This window comes from Sinohyriopsis cumingii, chromosome 1 (assembly GCF_028554795.1).
Source record: "Sinohyriopsis cumingii isolate HCF-2022 chromosome 1, ASM2855479v2, whole genome shotgun sequence".
Lineage (NCBI taxonomy): Eukaryota > Metazoa > Mollusca > Bivalvia > Unionida > Unionidae > Sinohyriopsis > Sinohyriopsis cumingii.
Genome location: NC_142961.1, coordinates 142,477,680 through 142,493,382, shown reverse-complemented (window position 1 = coordinate 142,493,382; position 15,703 = coordinate 142,477,680). Strand labels below are relative to the sequence as shown.

The following is a 15,703-nucleotide window of genomic DNA, read 5'->3' as shown; positions in this document are numbered from 1 at the left end:
GTATATTGACTATGTTAATAGTATATGTTAGAAGATAATATGGACATAGAAGAAAGCTGCAGGTAGGTTCCCATTGGATCAGTGCTTCTTAATGGAGTTTTTGCCAGTTCTCCCTCCAGCAATTATACACCAACACACCAAAAGTCTGTTAAAAGAAACTCTTGAGAGATATTACCTTCCCTGTGTCTGCTAGGTGATTACCTCTAGACTGAATATATGCTTTCACGCTGCACAGGTAACATCATTTCTGTCACCCACCAAAATCTGACGGATTTCCCAAGAAATATAAAACATCCACTGACCTGCACTTATTTTAAGCAATTGTGACTTTGTTTTTGACACAATTTTTTTTCCAGCTTTCAGTTTTATTTTTGTCACTCCTTTGGACAGCCTTCAGCCAACCATTTTTAATTTTGTTGTATGCATGCATTAAATAGCATTTCTTTGTGGCAGTCTTTCTAATTTTGCCTTTTACTATTTACTGTATAATCAGCTGCTATATTCATTGTCATTATAGTTAAACAATGGCAGCTAGGTGGATAATGTATAAGAATGTTGAAGGTGTCAGAGAACATGCAAGATTCTTGACTTGGGTGTACAAAGTGTACTGCAGTGCTAGTGCAAGCTGTTTGGAGGAAGCTTGGTCTGCAGTGCCTAGAAACAAAGTTACCGACAGAATGGGGCTCAAAGTGCAAGTCAGCTAACACAAATGTTTAGCCTTGATTCCAGTAGAGCCTGTTGCTAGCACAGAGGGGTATGTCTGTTTGGTCCCTTTTTGCTTGCCCCTTCTCCCATTCTTGATTTTGCCATCTGCAAACCATAGATGCATACATTTTTTCCATTCTTTCATTCCTTGTCAGAGTCGTAAATTAGAAGAATTATTCAAGAAAGTATGTCACAGATGTAACCATTGGTTGATTTATTATCGTGCCTGTATACCACCTTTCTACAGCTGACCCTCCAACAGGCTTGGTTTTGTGTGTCGTAAGAGGCAGAAGCTGCAGTGGCTCAGTGGTTCATACAGTAGACTCATGACTGAAAGGAGGTGTGTGCATTCAGGTAGAACCAGTACAGGTTGCTTACAGTGGCGTGTTCTTCAGCACACATGTCAGACTAGCATATCATGGACACAAGTCAATCATAACTTGGAGGACAAATGCATCTGATATCACACAAAGGCAGTGAGATGGAGAGCAGCAACAAACATCAGTTACAGTCTCTCATATCAGAATTTTGGACCAGATATATGGATAAAATATCCCATACCCTGTCCCACCCTCAAGAACTTGACAGCTTAATGCCAGCCTAGATGGTCATGTTCCTCCACAACTGGACTTGACCATATAACTGTGCTTTAAATGGACCATGACCACGATTCAATCATATAGCATCAGCTAAAAACAAACTTGTCAGTTCCTTGACTTGCATATTGGTGCCAACCTCTTGAATAGACATTACCTGTGGACAACTCCCAGTCTGTCTTACAGCATGGCATCGCAAGCACTTCCGGCATACAATGTCAATATTGGGGCCACAGTTTTCTAGAGATGTTTTTCCAGTTGCCCAAAGACTCTCCTTAGAACATGTCAGAAGTAATGGGATATAATTCATAGGGTGGTCAACCATAATTAACATTCTTCTCCAAATATTTTACAGGTGCATGGACTGATTAAATGGATCAACATCTCATAATCCTTTTCAGCATAATGAATCAGATGCTGTTCTCCCAACACAGATGACCTACATCCATTTTGACCAGCCTAGGCCATATACAGTGGATTGTTGGGACCTCATCCACAACATATCCATGATAAGTCACAGTATCAATTTAAGTTAGTCAGCAAAACAGGAGGGGGGGGGCATATTCATTGGATGCCATCTTCATAACAGAGACATAACATTTTATAAGTGTAATAGCTGGTGTAACTTACAACAGGTGGGGCAAAGATGCAATGCTCTCTACCCCCACCCACCACACTGACCATTCATGGCCCAAGATATGCCCGCAAACTTCATCACCCATTCTCTTCTTTTATAATCAGTCTGGCATGACATGGATACAGGCCCCCCTTATCGCAAATGAGTTTATGATGAAATACAACAACAGGCCCTAATGCTGTCCATTGTGAAGACATGCGCAATCAGTGTGGACTTGTAAGAGATATGATCTCACTCCCCACTCAAATGACTTTTAGAAATTCTGGGATTCTCTTGCATCAGGTTACAAACAACAGACTAGTTATATTTTGGAGCAACACATGCTTTTATGTGTTACTCTCTGTTCATTAACAATCTATTGTCAACAAGAACACATTAGACCTTTTATCCTTTCAAGATTCGGTTGACTAGGTCTAGGCTCAATGTTCAAGTAAGAAAAATGTGTCTGCCAGGAAAGAAATTCAAATTAATACAATGCTAATTGCTATGCCTCTTTGGAGCAATCCATCAGCTAGTCAGAGTATTCATTCGCCAGCCGAGTTTTGTTCATCATGGCAGTGGACATTTTTGTCCTTGGTCACCTTTTGGGCTCGCATAACAATGGTTACATGGTCCAGTTGAAGACTGAACTGTGACAACAGGACCAACACTTTCAGTCGGCAACCATTCAAGGTTGTATCATGAAGGCACTTTAGGCTCACATCTACAATAGCTCTGCAAACACATCCTCTGGCAGTCACGATCGCTGTGGATGCAAACACAGAGAACTGGAGCAAGCACGTCTCCTACCTTCTGGAACTGATATAGGAGCATGGCCGTCTTGGAATCATTATTTATATGTCCACATCATCTAATTGATTCCATTTTTTTTGGGGGGGGGGGATCCTGTAATCCAAATAATCCAACCTTTGTATTATTATGTATTTCCTATTCTCCTTAAGGTATTATGATTGGGTAACATATTTAAGAAACCAAATATTCCTAGTAAAATACGTTTCTTCTAGAATACTTACACAATCATAATACAGATACACTCTCCCAGCCTCCCCACAGTTACATCCATTTAGAGAGTGTGCCTTCCACTCCAGAAGTAACTGAGATATGCTCTAGATTTGGCATCAATCCCTGTACCAAGGGGAGGCTACTCTGCATGACCACCACCTAGGTGAGCAGACAACTTTGAACCTGTTAGCCAAATATTTTTAACCAGGGAGGGCTGGATTTGTGAGTAGTTCTCCTAAGATATTATGCTTGGGTAAGTATTCGCAAAGAAGCATATTTTACTAATCTAAATTTGGTCATGTCATGTATTGAATGGAGAAAGAAAATTATATTGTAAATCATGTTTCTCATGAATGACTTACCTGATCACCCAGCAATACTTGCCCCCATGTCAACCAGACCTTACTGATGATTGATCAACTTCATCACATCAGCAGATTTAAAGTTTTCAGAGGATTTATGTCCAGATTTGCGTTGGATAAGGAAAGTGTATACATCTCTCCATGTTCTATGATAAAAGCTTGACAGTAGTTATGTATTGCTTGATTATAATCCCTTAGTTGTCAAGCTTCTGTGTTAGGAGTATGGTCTTACCTGTTATATAAGGATCCCTTTCATTGTGTCATTTAGTGGTTGTCAAAGGTAGAGTAGTTACTTGATTATAATCCCTTAGTTGTCAAGCTTCTGTGTTAGGAGTATGGTCTTACCTGTTATATAAGGATCCCTTTCATTGTGTCATTTAGTGGTTGTCAAAGATAGAGTTTCAATGCTCTTGCATTTTCTCATTCTCTTACCTATTTTCCTAAGGTATATATAAAGTTATATATTTAATTGATAAAGGAAATTTACCTGTTGTGTTTCTCTGAGAATACCTACCATATAACACTTCATATAAGCCTTCTCACAAACATAAGTGTTACTGGGTAAGTATTCTTGGAGAATGATAATTTACAATAAATACTTCCTACCTCCTGAATTTGCAGTAGTTTACCAGAGAGTACAGCAAGCAGACTGTGCCTAAATTATAAACTAATATTTGCAGTAGTTTACCACAGTGTACAGTGACAAAACTTCTAAATTATAAAGTTGAATTTACCACAGAGAACATTGACCAGACTACTTAAATTATAAACTTGTGTTTACAGTGATTACCACAGAGTAACCAGACTGTACTTAAGTTATAAACTGGTGTTTACAGTAGATTAACACAGAGTACAATGACCATACTGTAATTAAATTATAAACTTGTTTATAGTAGATTAACACAGAGTACAGTGACCAGACTGTGCTTAAATTATAAACTTTCTCTAATTTATTCAATAAGTTGCCTACACTAGTGCAAGGTTAATTTTTTTTTGTGAAATATCACTGGAAAATGTCTGTGTGATACTATCATGGAATAGATTTTTTTTAAAAAAATGTTCCTACCATATTTTCCATAATTAACGTCCCCAGGGGCATTACATTTTCCAGATGTAGGTGCATTTATTAGTGCAAAATAATGAAAGCTAAATTTTTCTTTTGATGTACTGTTATAACAATCAAATGCTACTGAATTCATTAATTGTAAATATAAGTGCAGTTAAGATGATCAGCCAATCAACACATTTTGCCACTCTTCATCTGGTTGAGGTAGGCTAGGTCTTTGAACTTGCCGCCCAGCTATTGGGTCATGTTTAGCACTACATATGTGCCTGTGACATTAGTAATTTATACATTGATATATCCATCATGACATTGGGATAAAAAAGAGATGGCTGTAGCATTTTGTTGTAATCATGGATCTGAAGCAGAGGGGTATTGAAAAGCACAGCTCTTCCACTGCTTCTTTTCAATTTTCTATTCTTAGAAAACGGGAGGGGAGCATTAATTAGAGAATATATTGTATTTTGCAGCCATGTCCTTATCTGCTAGCAGCTGGCCAATAAACCTTCTACATGTACAAGTTATAACACTGTAGCCATATATTTTATAACACTGTAACATTTTTTATCTATTTTGTTGCATTGACTTGAGGTTGTAATTTTAATTTTGAACCTGATCTTTCAAAAGACTTTGACAGTGAGAATTCTGACTTAGGAATGTTTCAAAGACAGACTTCATTTACATCAGGTTGAAGATTTTTAATATTGCAATTAAGATCGCTGGTTTTCTGAACTTTCTGAAAGATAGCTCTAACTTTTTATTATGAATATTAGAGTCTTAACTGCATTTTTTTCCAAGTTAATCTACAATGATTTTGATATCAGCTTGAATGTAGACATGATTGCACGTAATGAGAATACAAATATGATAATCTCTTTCCAGAAAGAGAAATAAGATCATGTAGGTAAACTTTTTTAATCTCCCAGCTTTTGTGCTATCAGGAAGTAGCTTTTCTTTAAATCTCCTTGCGGAAAACTATTCTAGTATATGAGCTTCTTATGCTGTCATAGTGATATGCAATTTCCCTGCACATTGAGGGTGATTAAAAAGTTGTGATACACACTGTAATTCTAAGATGTCTGATGTTTCACTCGATTGCTATCTGATCTACTGTGGCTTTTTGAAAATCCTGCTGACTTCTCATACATCAAGCCTATTTAAATGAATGGCATGACAGTTGTAATGTTGTTTCTTCAGCATGATTGGCATTTTAAAATTCCTGCTGACTTCTCGTACATCAAGTCTATTTGAATGAATGGCATGACAGTTGTAATGTTGTTTCTTCAGCATGATTGGCATTTTGAAAATCTTGCTGACTTCTTGTACATCAAGTCTATTTGAATGAATGGCATGACAGTTGTAATGTTGTTTCTTCAGCATGATTGGCATTTTGAAAATCCTGCTGACTTCTCGTACATCAAGTCTATTTGAACGAATGGCATGACAGTTGTAATGTTGTTTTTTCAGCATGATTGGCATTTTAAAAATCCCGCTGACTTCTCGTACATCAAGTCTATTTGAATGAATGGCATGACATTTGTAATGTGTTTCTTCAGCAAGTGGACCTTTTCCAAGATTAAATTATTGAGTGTTCCAAGAACCCAGAAATGATTCAAAGTGTCAGCTCAGTTTTCAATAGCATTACTGTAGTTTAATCCACTGGGGTGTATCTTCTTAGTCATAGTCAGTGTAAAAATGGTCCACTGAATGGTTTTTCAGATATCCTACAGTAAACACTAGCATTTTGTGCCATAAAACATGGCAACCACAACAGACATCTTGGAAATGTCTGGTCTGAGCTCATAATCAAGAAGTTCCATAACTTAAATCTCTCTTGAATGGGCAGAATTGTAAAAATTTTCATAAAATAATGCTTTGTGTTAAACATGAATAAAATTTGTGTTAAACAACATTACATAAATAAAATATTACAACTATTTTCATAGTTGAGTATAAACACTTTTGAATGTGCACTTCTTGAGTTTTCTCAAAACAGGGTCTAATATCATGAATTTCTTTTGTCATTGTTTCTCGCATCTGTAAGAACGCCTTATTATCGTCTAGATGATTAGTTTGGTATAGTATCTTCATTCATATGCAGAGGTAGAAACATCATACAAGATACTCAAACCAAACCATTTTCCAAAATGGCCACACCAAATGTGACCCATTTGCACTTCTGATTATTTCATTATGCTTTTTGAGTGTTTGGTGATAGTGACATGGGATGTTTGTATTTGTTCATGATACATACAGTTAAACAGATTTATAAGGAACTTCTTGGGACATCTGAAGTTATCTCAGTTGTGTATAATTTGTATTATCCTTGTTATAATGTCATGCTTAACTGCGTATATAAATTTTAATGTTATGCTTAATTGGGTATACCAATTTTAATGTTATGCTTAATTGGGTTTACAAATTTTAATGTTATGTTTAATTGGGTATACAAATTTTAATGTTATGCTTAATTGGGTATACAAATTTTAATGTTAGGCTTAATTGACATTACAAATTTTAATTTTATGGTTAAATTGGGTATACAAATTTTAATGTTATGCTTAATTGGGTATACAAAATTTAATGTTAGGCTTAATTGATTATACAAATTTTAATTTTATGGTTAAATTGGGTATACAAATTTTAATGTTATGCTTAATTGGGTATACAAATTAATTTTCTTTTTACTGATGATAAATTTGTAGCAGCTGTGTTCATAACTAATGTCGTATTTCTGTACTTCTTGTGATCACGGCATATTAACCTGTTCTTTTTGTGCCCCCACTATATCAGTGGAGGGGCACATTAAATTATCCATGTCCATCACACTACATCATTCACAGATTTTGTTTCTGACTAATAACTTCTTAAGGACTTACACAGATCCAATTAAAAATTGAATAGGAGGATCCTTTTTGACTTAGCCTTTTAGTTACATCGTATTGATAGCGGCATTCATGGGCACATTTTGAGTTTCTTCCAAGACTGCTTGTAGATAAAGCAGCCATAGTTTCCTTGCAGTCACCCATTTCTGAATGGAAGATTTTTTGTTTTGACTTCATTATTGTATAAACAGCATGTCCACCATACTTGGAATAAAAACTCCACTCCAACCCACTGTTGGAAAGTGGTGTCCCTCATATAGAACAAATTGGAGAGATGAAATAGTATTGTACCAGTCGCATATTGGACACACATACCTGACTCATGCATACCTCGTGAAGGGTGAATCTTTACTAGAATGTGTACCTGCCAGAATCACCTGACAGTGGAAGACATTCTTGTCAAGTGTGTCATTTTCCAGACTGTGAGACAGAAGTATTTGATGTCGAGCATGTCAGTTTCCAGCCTGTGAGACAGAAGTATTTGATGTCAAGTGTGTCAGTTTCCAGCCCGTGAGACAAGTATTTGCTGTGAACTGCTTGATAAAACTGTATGAGGATGGACCACTCAATAAAATCTTGGACTTTTTAATGGAATGTGATTTGTAGAACAAATTTTAATCGTGTTTTAAGGATGTTTCATGCTACCTTTATCTTTGTGTTTTATACATACTTTACAGAATTTCAATTTTTTAAAAGGTTTTATATATGGTCTTTTTCTTCTTCACATTTACATCTATTTTAGAAGGGTTTATCTTCCTGGATTCACATTTTTGGAACATCTACCTTTTCTTGGAACCATATAGCCACTATTATGCTGCGGTGCTACAAAGCTCTAGTGAGGCCCTGAGTGGATCATTGCAATCTCACCTGTCTGTGGCTTTGAGTCTTGGGCTTGGACAATGTTGGCCACTGTCAAGCTTTCTCACAGAAGCTTCTCATTAGTCGGTGGTTCTTCTGCCACCAGTTATACTGGCTGCCGTGTATAGCCTATCATGTGCTGAAAATGGCGTTAAAAACCATAGCAACAACAACAAAACAGTAGTACATGTTTATCATTTTTGTAGAAGCAAGGAAAGTGAACAGTTATTTTTTTCTGTTTGCTTTATGCAAATTTCTTTTGTGCTTCTTTCCATTCTCTAACAGCTACAACAGTTAGCATTCTGCCTGTTGCTTTTGTGTTGAGGCATCGTGGGATTCATGTCTGCAATGCATAATAATTCAATCTTTATGTCCTGCTATGTACAGCATGTGTGAGATATATTTATAACATGTCCTGCTTTGTAGATCATGAATGCGATATATAAGGTAAGATAAGAATAAGATAAGATAAGAATTCTTTATTTCAGACTACAAAGTCCATACATCTGAATTAAAATCTAATCGTAAAGTAAAAACATTGTAAACATAAAAGAACATATATTTCATACATACAAGTATACAGATACATCTACAACAATTAATTGTGCCATGCATTGTTAAGAATGAAATTAAATGGCACATTTAAAGAGTAATTTGTTCCATCTACTAATAATATGAGAATTTAAATGAATGTCATAGTTCCAAAGAGATTTCAATATACAGTTCTTACTATTAGATATTCTTTTCATCTTTGAGAAAACATACTTTCTCATTACTTCATCAAAACTGAATACATTATAATTTACAAACATGGAGGCACTGTTCCACCTAGGAAGACCTAATAGAAAACGAAGACTATTATTATAACCAATAACTAGTTTTCTTTTCATACTTTCACTAAAGTTTGTCCACAGAGGAGCACAATACATAGTGTAGCAATAAGATTTGAATAATTGAATTTTGATATTCAGTGAACAATTCTTAAATTTACGTAGAAGCATGTTTGTTTGAGTACACAAAAATTGGTAATGTCGCATCATATCTTCATTATCCGACCGATTGGATTTCAAAATATGACCCAAATAGGTATAACTGTTGACATATGTAAGAGCATTGCCATTAAGATGTACAGGGGAGGAGACGGTAATTTGAAAGAAGTTGACTGAAAGACCATGCATAAGGACTTTTTTGTATTATAGATGATATCATTCTCAAATGCGTATTGTTCACATATCTTTAATAATTTCCTTTAACCTGTGATAGAAGGACTTATCAATGACATATCATCAGCAAAACTAAAATTGTTAAGAAACAATGCATTTGGTGGCAGACGTAACCCCACATAACACTGACTGAGCTTACGATTTAACTCGTCTATAGATATATATATAATAAATAACAAAGGGGAAAGAATACCCCCCTGCCTCACCTCATTGGTTACATGGAAAGCGCTGGATATTACACTTCCCCATCGCACACAATACAACTGTTTGCCATACCAGTTAACTAAAGTATGAACTATGTAGACAGGTACTTTAATATCAATCAACTTATATATAAATTATGCCAATGAAATAGCTTGGATTGAATGCAGATAGTTCCTCTTAAATAAACACTAAGACCTCCTTTGCTGAGTTTATGGAACTCAAACACAACTTGAAAACTCTGACTTGATTGACATGACTTTAATCCAGTTGTCACTGATCTTTAGGTACACACTAATTTTGTTACATTTGTATGCATTTTAATAACAACATATTTTTATTATCAAAAGAGTGAAAATTATTGAAATGTTTTGTCATATGACATATTCAAATGTTTCATAAATCCCTTTCATATTTACAATATAACATGCATGCACTTTATCCTCAACACAAGGTATAAACATAATATGTAGGGATTCTGAATGTTATTCAAATCTCAGTGCAGCTTCATTCTATTAATTTATTGTCCGAAAATATCACTGTGTCATCTTGTGTTGCAATCCCCACCCCCCACCCCTTATTATCTTATTATACTGATCATCCTTTTTTCAGGGGAGTGTACACTGACAAGGATGACCCTGCTTCTGACAGTTCTCTTCTACAACATGTGGTTCTTTGGTGCAGCCTACTACTGGATTACCTGGGCTTTTCTTCTGGTATGCCTCGTCAAACTTGAGCACACCTCTTTTCAATATGTCCATCTCTATTCTTATTTTTCCTGCCTTTTTCTGCAAAAAAGCAGATACATCCATCCATTGCACTTTCATTTCCACTTTAGGCATTTCTGTTTTAGCTGCATGGGTGAAACAAGGTATTCGAATATGTTATTGATAGAAGCTGTTTCACAGCACATTTTGAGTCATAACTTTAAGGTCAAGGTCTGTCATCTGTGTCATAATTTAGTTTCCATGTGTGACTTAAACACTCATTGATTGAGCTGGGAACAGGTATACCTATGTACTGTTTTACTCTAACACTCATTAATTTAAATGGAAACTGGTATACTTGTGTGCTCTATTACTCTGACACCCATTGATTGAGATGGGAACTAGTATACTTTTGTACTCTTTTACTCTGACACCCATTGATTGAGATAGAAACTGGCATATCTTTGTACTATATTACTCTGACACCCATTGATTGAGATGGGAACTGGTATACTTATATACTCTGTTGCTCTGAAACTGATTGAGATGGGAACTGGTATACTTATGTACTCTATTACTCTGAAACTGATTGATTGAGATGGGAACTGGTATATTTATGTACTCTATTATTCTGACACCCATTGATTGAGATGGGAACTGGTATGCCTATATACTCTATTACTCTGACACCCATTGATTGAGATGGGAACTGGTATACTTATGTACTCTGTTACTCTGACACTCATTGATTGAGATGGGAACTGGTATACTTATGTACTCTATTATTCTGACACCCATTGATTGAGATGGGAACTGGTATGCCTATATACTCTATTACTCTGACACCCATTGATTGAGATGGGAACTGGTATAATTATGTACTCTATTACTCTGACACCCATTGATTGAGATGGGAACTGGTATAATTATGTACTCTATTACTCTGAAACTGATTGATTGAGATAGAAACTGGTATACCTATGTACTCTATTACTCTGACACCCATTGATTGAGATGAGAACTGGTATATTTATGTACTCTATTATTCTGACACCCATTGATTGAGATGGGAACTGATATGCCTATATACTCTATTACTCTGACACCCATTGATTGAGATGGGAACTGGTATACCTATATACTTTATTACTCTGACACCCATTGATTGAGATGGGAACTGGTATACCTATGTACTCTATTACTCTAACACCCATTGATTGAGATGGGAACTGGTATATCTATGTACTCTCATCTTCGCCAGCCAAGGTTCTGATATGTTAACCCTGATCTGTAAAATGTGATTATGAATATCGCACACATTGTTTGCCCTATCTACACATTGGCAGATTGAGCAGATATTTTAGTGCTTTGTCCTAACGACATCTATTGAATTTTATAAGTTGCCTCCTTTATATGTAATACCAACTAATCATTAGTGTGTAACAGTGGTGCATTGTACATCGGCTGAAAATGGTGAGGCAACTTACTTAAAAAGTAACCTTTGTAAGTTTAACATAAAAAATATGACTGTGTACCTTTATATGTGTATTTGAGTGAAAGGTATTTGTACAAACATGGATCGGCAGTGAAAAATTGCTTATTTATGAATCTGTTCAAGTTGTGTGCTCCCCTTGTCTTGATCATGTAGGAACAGTGTCCAGATTTGAACAGTTTAGTTTTGATTGGATGTGGTGGCATGCCACTGCATGCAATGAAATTCACAGACCTGAAGCACAGAACTATCTGCTTGACCTGCCAAGGTGTAGATAGAGTTATCATATCAGAACCTTGGCTAGTGAAAATGATGTATTCTGTTACTCTAACACCCATTGATTGAGATGGAAATTGGTATACTAATGTTTTCTATAATTCTGACACCCATTGATTGAGATAAAAATGGGTACAGTTGTGCACTCTATTACTCAGATACCCACTGATGGAGACTACCAAAGAATGTGTTTATCACATTCCTGCTATATTTTCAGTGTGAAGGTAAAAGGTTAGTGTCACTAAATTTTGTTTCCACTCTCAAATTTTGCTGCTGTTTGAGACAGAGGAATGAAACTAGTTTCACTGATGTATTACTCAAAGTATGTGTCGTGTACGGTATTCATGATCATATTTTCAAGGTCAAATTTCAACATTGTTTTTCTTTTTTTCTGCTCAACACACAAATTTGGGCATGGGTATAGGGGATGCAGTTTAATACATTTGAATTACTACTTGCAGGTTTTTTTTATATCATATTCACCAAATTTTTATTAAGGTCAAGGTCACAGGCCTACATTACTTGTTTTAGTTCTTGCTTTGTAATTTTAAAGCTGTTTAAGATAGAGGAATAGAACTTGGGATGTTTATGCACAGTATCACTTTAACAGTGTGTGTTTTATACCACATTTATGCTTGAAACTAATTTATCAAGGTCAATGTTACTTACATTCTATGACTATCCTGTAACTCAGCATGTCAAAAGGTCAGAGTTCATAATTTTAGATGTTTGTGACCCTAACATATGACATGGTACAGAAGCCTCGTTCAGTGTGTATATTCTTTGGTCGACATTGTATTTAGCACTTAAACAGTCAAATATTATAGCATGTCACATTGTATCTAGCACTTAAACAATCAAATGCTATAGCATGTCACATTGTATCTAGCACTTAAACTGTCAAATTCTGTAGCATGTCACATCATATCTAGCACTTAAACAGTCACTGTAGCATGTCACATCATATCTTGCACTTAAACAGTCAAATACTGTAGCATGTCACATCTTATCTTGCACTTAAACAGTCAAATACTGTAGCATGTCACATCTTATCTAGCACTTAAACAGTCAAATACTGTAGCATGTCACATCTTATCTTGCACTTAAACAGTCAAATACTGTAGCATGTCACATCTTATCTTGCACTTAAACAGTCAAATACTGTAGCATGTCACATCTTATCTTGCACTTAAACAGTCAAATACCATAGCATGTCACATCTTATCTACCACTTAAACAGTCAAATACTGTTACATGTCACATCTTATATTGCACTTAAACAGTCAGATACTGTAGCATGTCACATCTTATCTTGCACTTAAACAGTCAAATACTGTTACATGTCACATCTTATCTTGCACTTAAACAGTTAAATACTGTAGCATGTCACATCTTATCTTGCACTTAAACAGTTAAATACTGTCGCATGTCACATTGTATCTTGCACTTAAACAGTCAAATACTGTAGCATGTAGCATGTCACATCTTATCTTGCACTTAAACAGTTAAATACTGTAGCATGTCACATCTTATCTTGCACTTAAACCGTTAAATACTGTCGCATGTCACATTGTATCTTGCACTTAAACAGTCAAATACTGTAGCATGTAGCATGTCACATCTTATCTTGCACTTAAACAGTTAAATACTGTAGCATGTCACATCTTATCTTGCACTTAAACAGTTAAATACTGTCGCATGTCACATTGTATCTTGCACTTAAACAGTCAAATGCTGTAGCATGTAGTATGTCACATCTTATCTTGCACTTAAACAGTCAAATACTGTAGCATGTAGTATGTCACATCTTATCTTGCACTTAAACAGTTAAATACTGTCGCATGTCACATTGTATCTTGCACTTAAACAGTCAAATACTGTAGCATGTAGCATGTCACATCTTATCTTGCACTTAAACAGTTAAATACTGTCGCATGTCACATTGTATCTTGCACTTAAACAGTCAAATACTGTAGCATGTAGTATGTCACATCTTATCTTGCACTTAAACAGTTAAATACTGTCGCATGTCACATTGTATCTTGCACTTAAACAGTCAAATACTGTAGCATGTAGCATGTCACATCTTATCTTGCACTTAAACAGTTAAATACTGTCGCATGTCACATTGTATCTTGCACTTAAACAGTCAAATACTGTAGCATGTAGTATGTCACATCTTATCTTGCACTTAAATAGTTAAATACTGTAGCATATCACTTCTTATCTTGCACTTAAACAGTCAAATACTGTTACATGTCACATCTTATCTTGCACTTAAACAGTTAAATACTGTAGCATGTCACATCTTATCTTGCACTTAAACAGTTAAATACTGTCGCATGTCACATTGTATCTTGCACTTAAACAGTCAAATACTGTAGCATGTAGCATGTCACATCTTATCTTGCACTTAAACAGTTAAATACTGTAGCATGTCACATCTTATCTTGCACTTAAACCGTTAAATACTGTCACATGTCACATTGTATCTTGCACTTAAACAGTCAAATACTGTAGCATGTAGCATGTCACATCTTATCTTGCACTTAAACAGTTAAATACTGTAGCATGTCACATCTTATCTTGCACTTAAACAGTTAAATACTGTCGCATGTCACATTGTATCTTGCACTTAAACAGTCAAATGCTGTAGCATGTAGTATGTCACATCTTATCTTGCACTTAAACAGTCAAATACTGTAGCATGTAGTATGTCACATCTTATCTTGCACTTAAACAGTTAAATACTGTCGCATGTCACATTGTATCTTGCACTTAAACAGTCAAATACTGTAGCATGTAGCATGTCACATCTTATCTTGCACTTAAACAGTTAAATACTGTCGCATGTCACATTGTATCTTGCACTTAAACAGTCAAATACTGTAGCATGTAGTATGTCACATCTTATCTTGCACTTAAACAGTTAAATACTGTCGCATGTCACATTGTATCTTGCACTTAAACAGTCAAATACTGTAGCATGTAGCATGTCACATCTTATCTTGCACTTAAACAGTTAAATACTGTCGCATGTCACATTGTATCTTGCACTTAAACAGTCAAATACTGTAGCATGTAGTATGTCACATCTTATCTTGCACTTAAATAGTTAAATACTGTAGCATATCACTTCTTATCTAGCAATTCAGTAGTCAAATACTGATTTTTTCACAACTTAATGAAATATATATATATATATATATATATATATATATATATATATATATATATATATATATATATATATATATGTATATATATATATTATTGACTCATTACAAGCATTGAGGCAATTATGCTATTCAGAGAAAGTAAGGTTATGGTAGAATGTTTACAACAGTACCGAATCTTACTACTCTGGTACTAAAGCACAATTTATTTTCTTTATCTGGAAGAACAATTAGAATTACCAGTAGATGAAACTTGTAATTCACACCCCAACTTTCACAAGATAGGACAGGGAATTTATTTTAATTTTATTATATCTTGGAAGACTCAAAATAACTAAATTCTCACAAGCAGAAATTTTAAAAATCTTTAAAGGAAATTAAATTGATGGAAAAAATTATGATGCCTACTAGTGTACATTCATTCAGCACTTGTGAAAATTGTGCAAAGCTTTTTAAAAACATAATGGTATTTATTATGATTCTTATTGTTATATGTCATTTAGACTTTCTTCACAGAAAC

General features: G+C 35.1%; 1 protein-coding gene across 4 annotated transcripts in view; it reads left to right on the top strand.

The window, feature by feature from the left end:
* LOC149808046 (putative lysosomal cobalamin transporter) overlaps window positions 1-15,703 on the top strand; it is an 88,203-nt gene that overhangs the window by 66,891 nt on the left and 5,609 nt on the right. For 3 of the 4 annotated variants that reach the window (XR_016423926.1, XR_016423922.1, XM_089973002.1), the window contains exons 14-15: window positions 5,248-5,265; window positions 10,145-10,248. Coding sequence is in view for 2 of the 4 variants with exons in the window: in XM_089973002.1 (XP_089829128.1) it covers window positions 5,248-5,265; window positions 10,145-10,248 (122 nt within the window). In the remaining 2 variants the exon portion in view is untranslated. The remainder of the gene's footprint in view (window positions 1-5,247; window positions 5,266-10,144; window positions 10,249-15,703) is intronic. The other variant, XM_089973016.1, reaches the window with a different exon arrangement.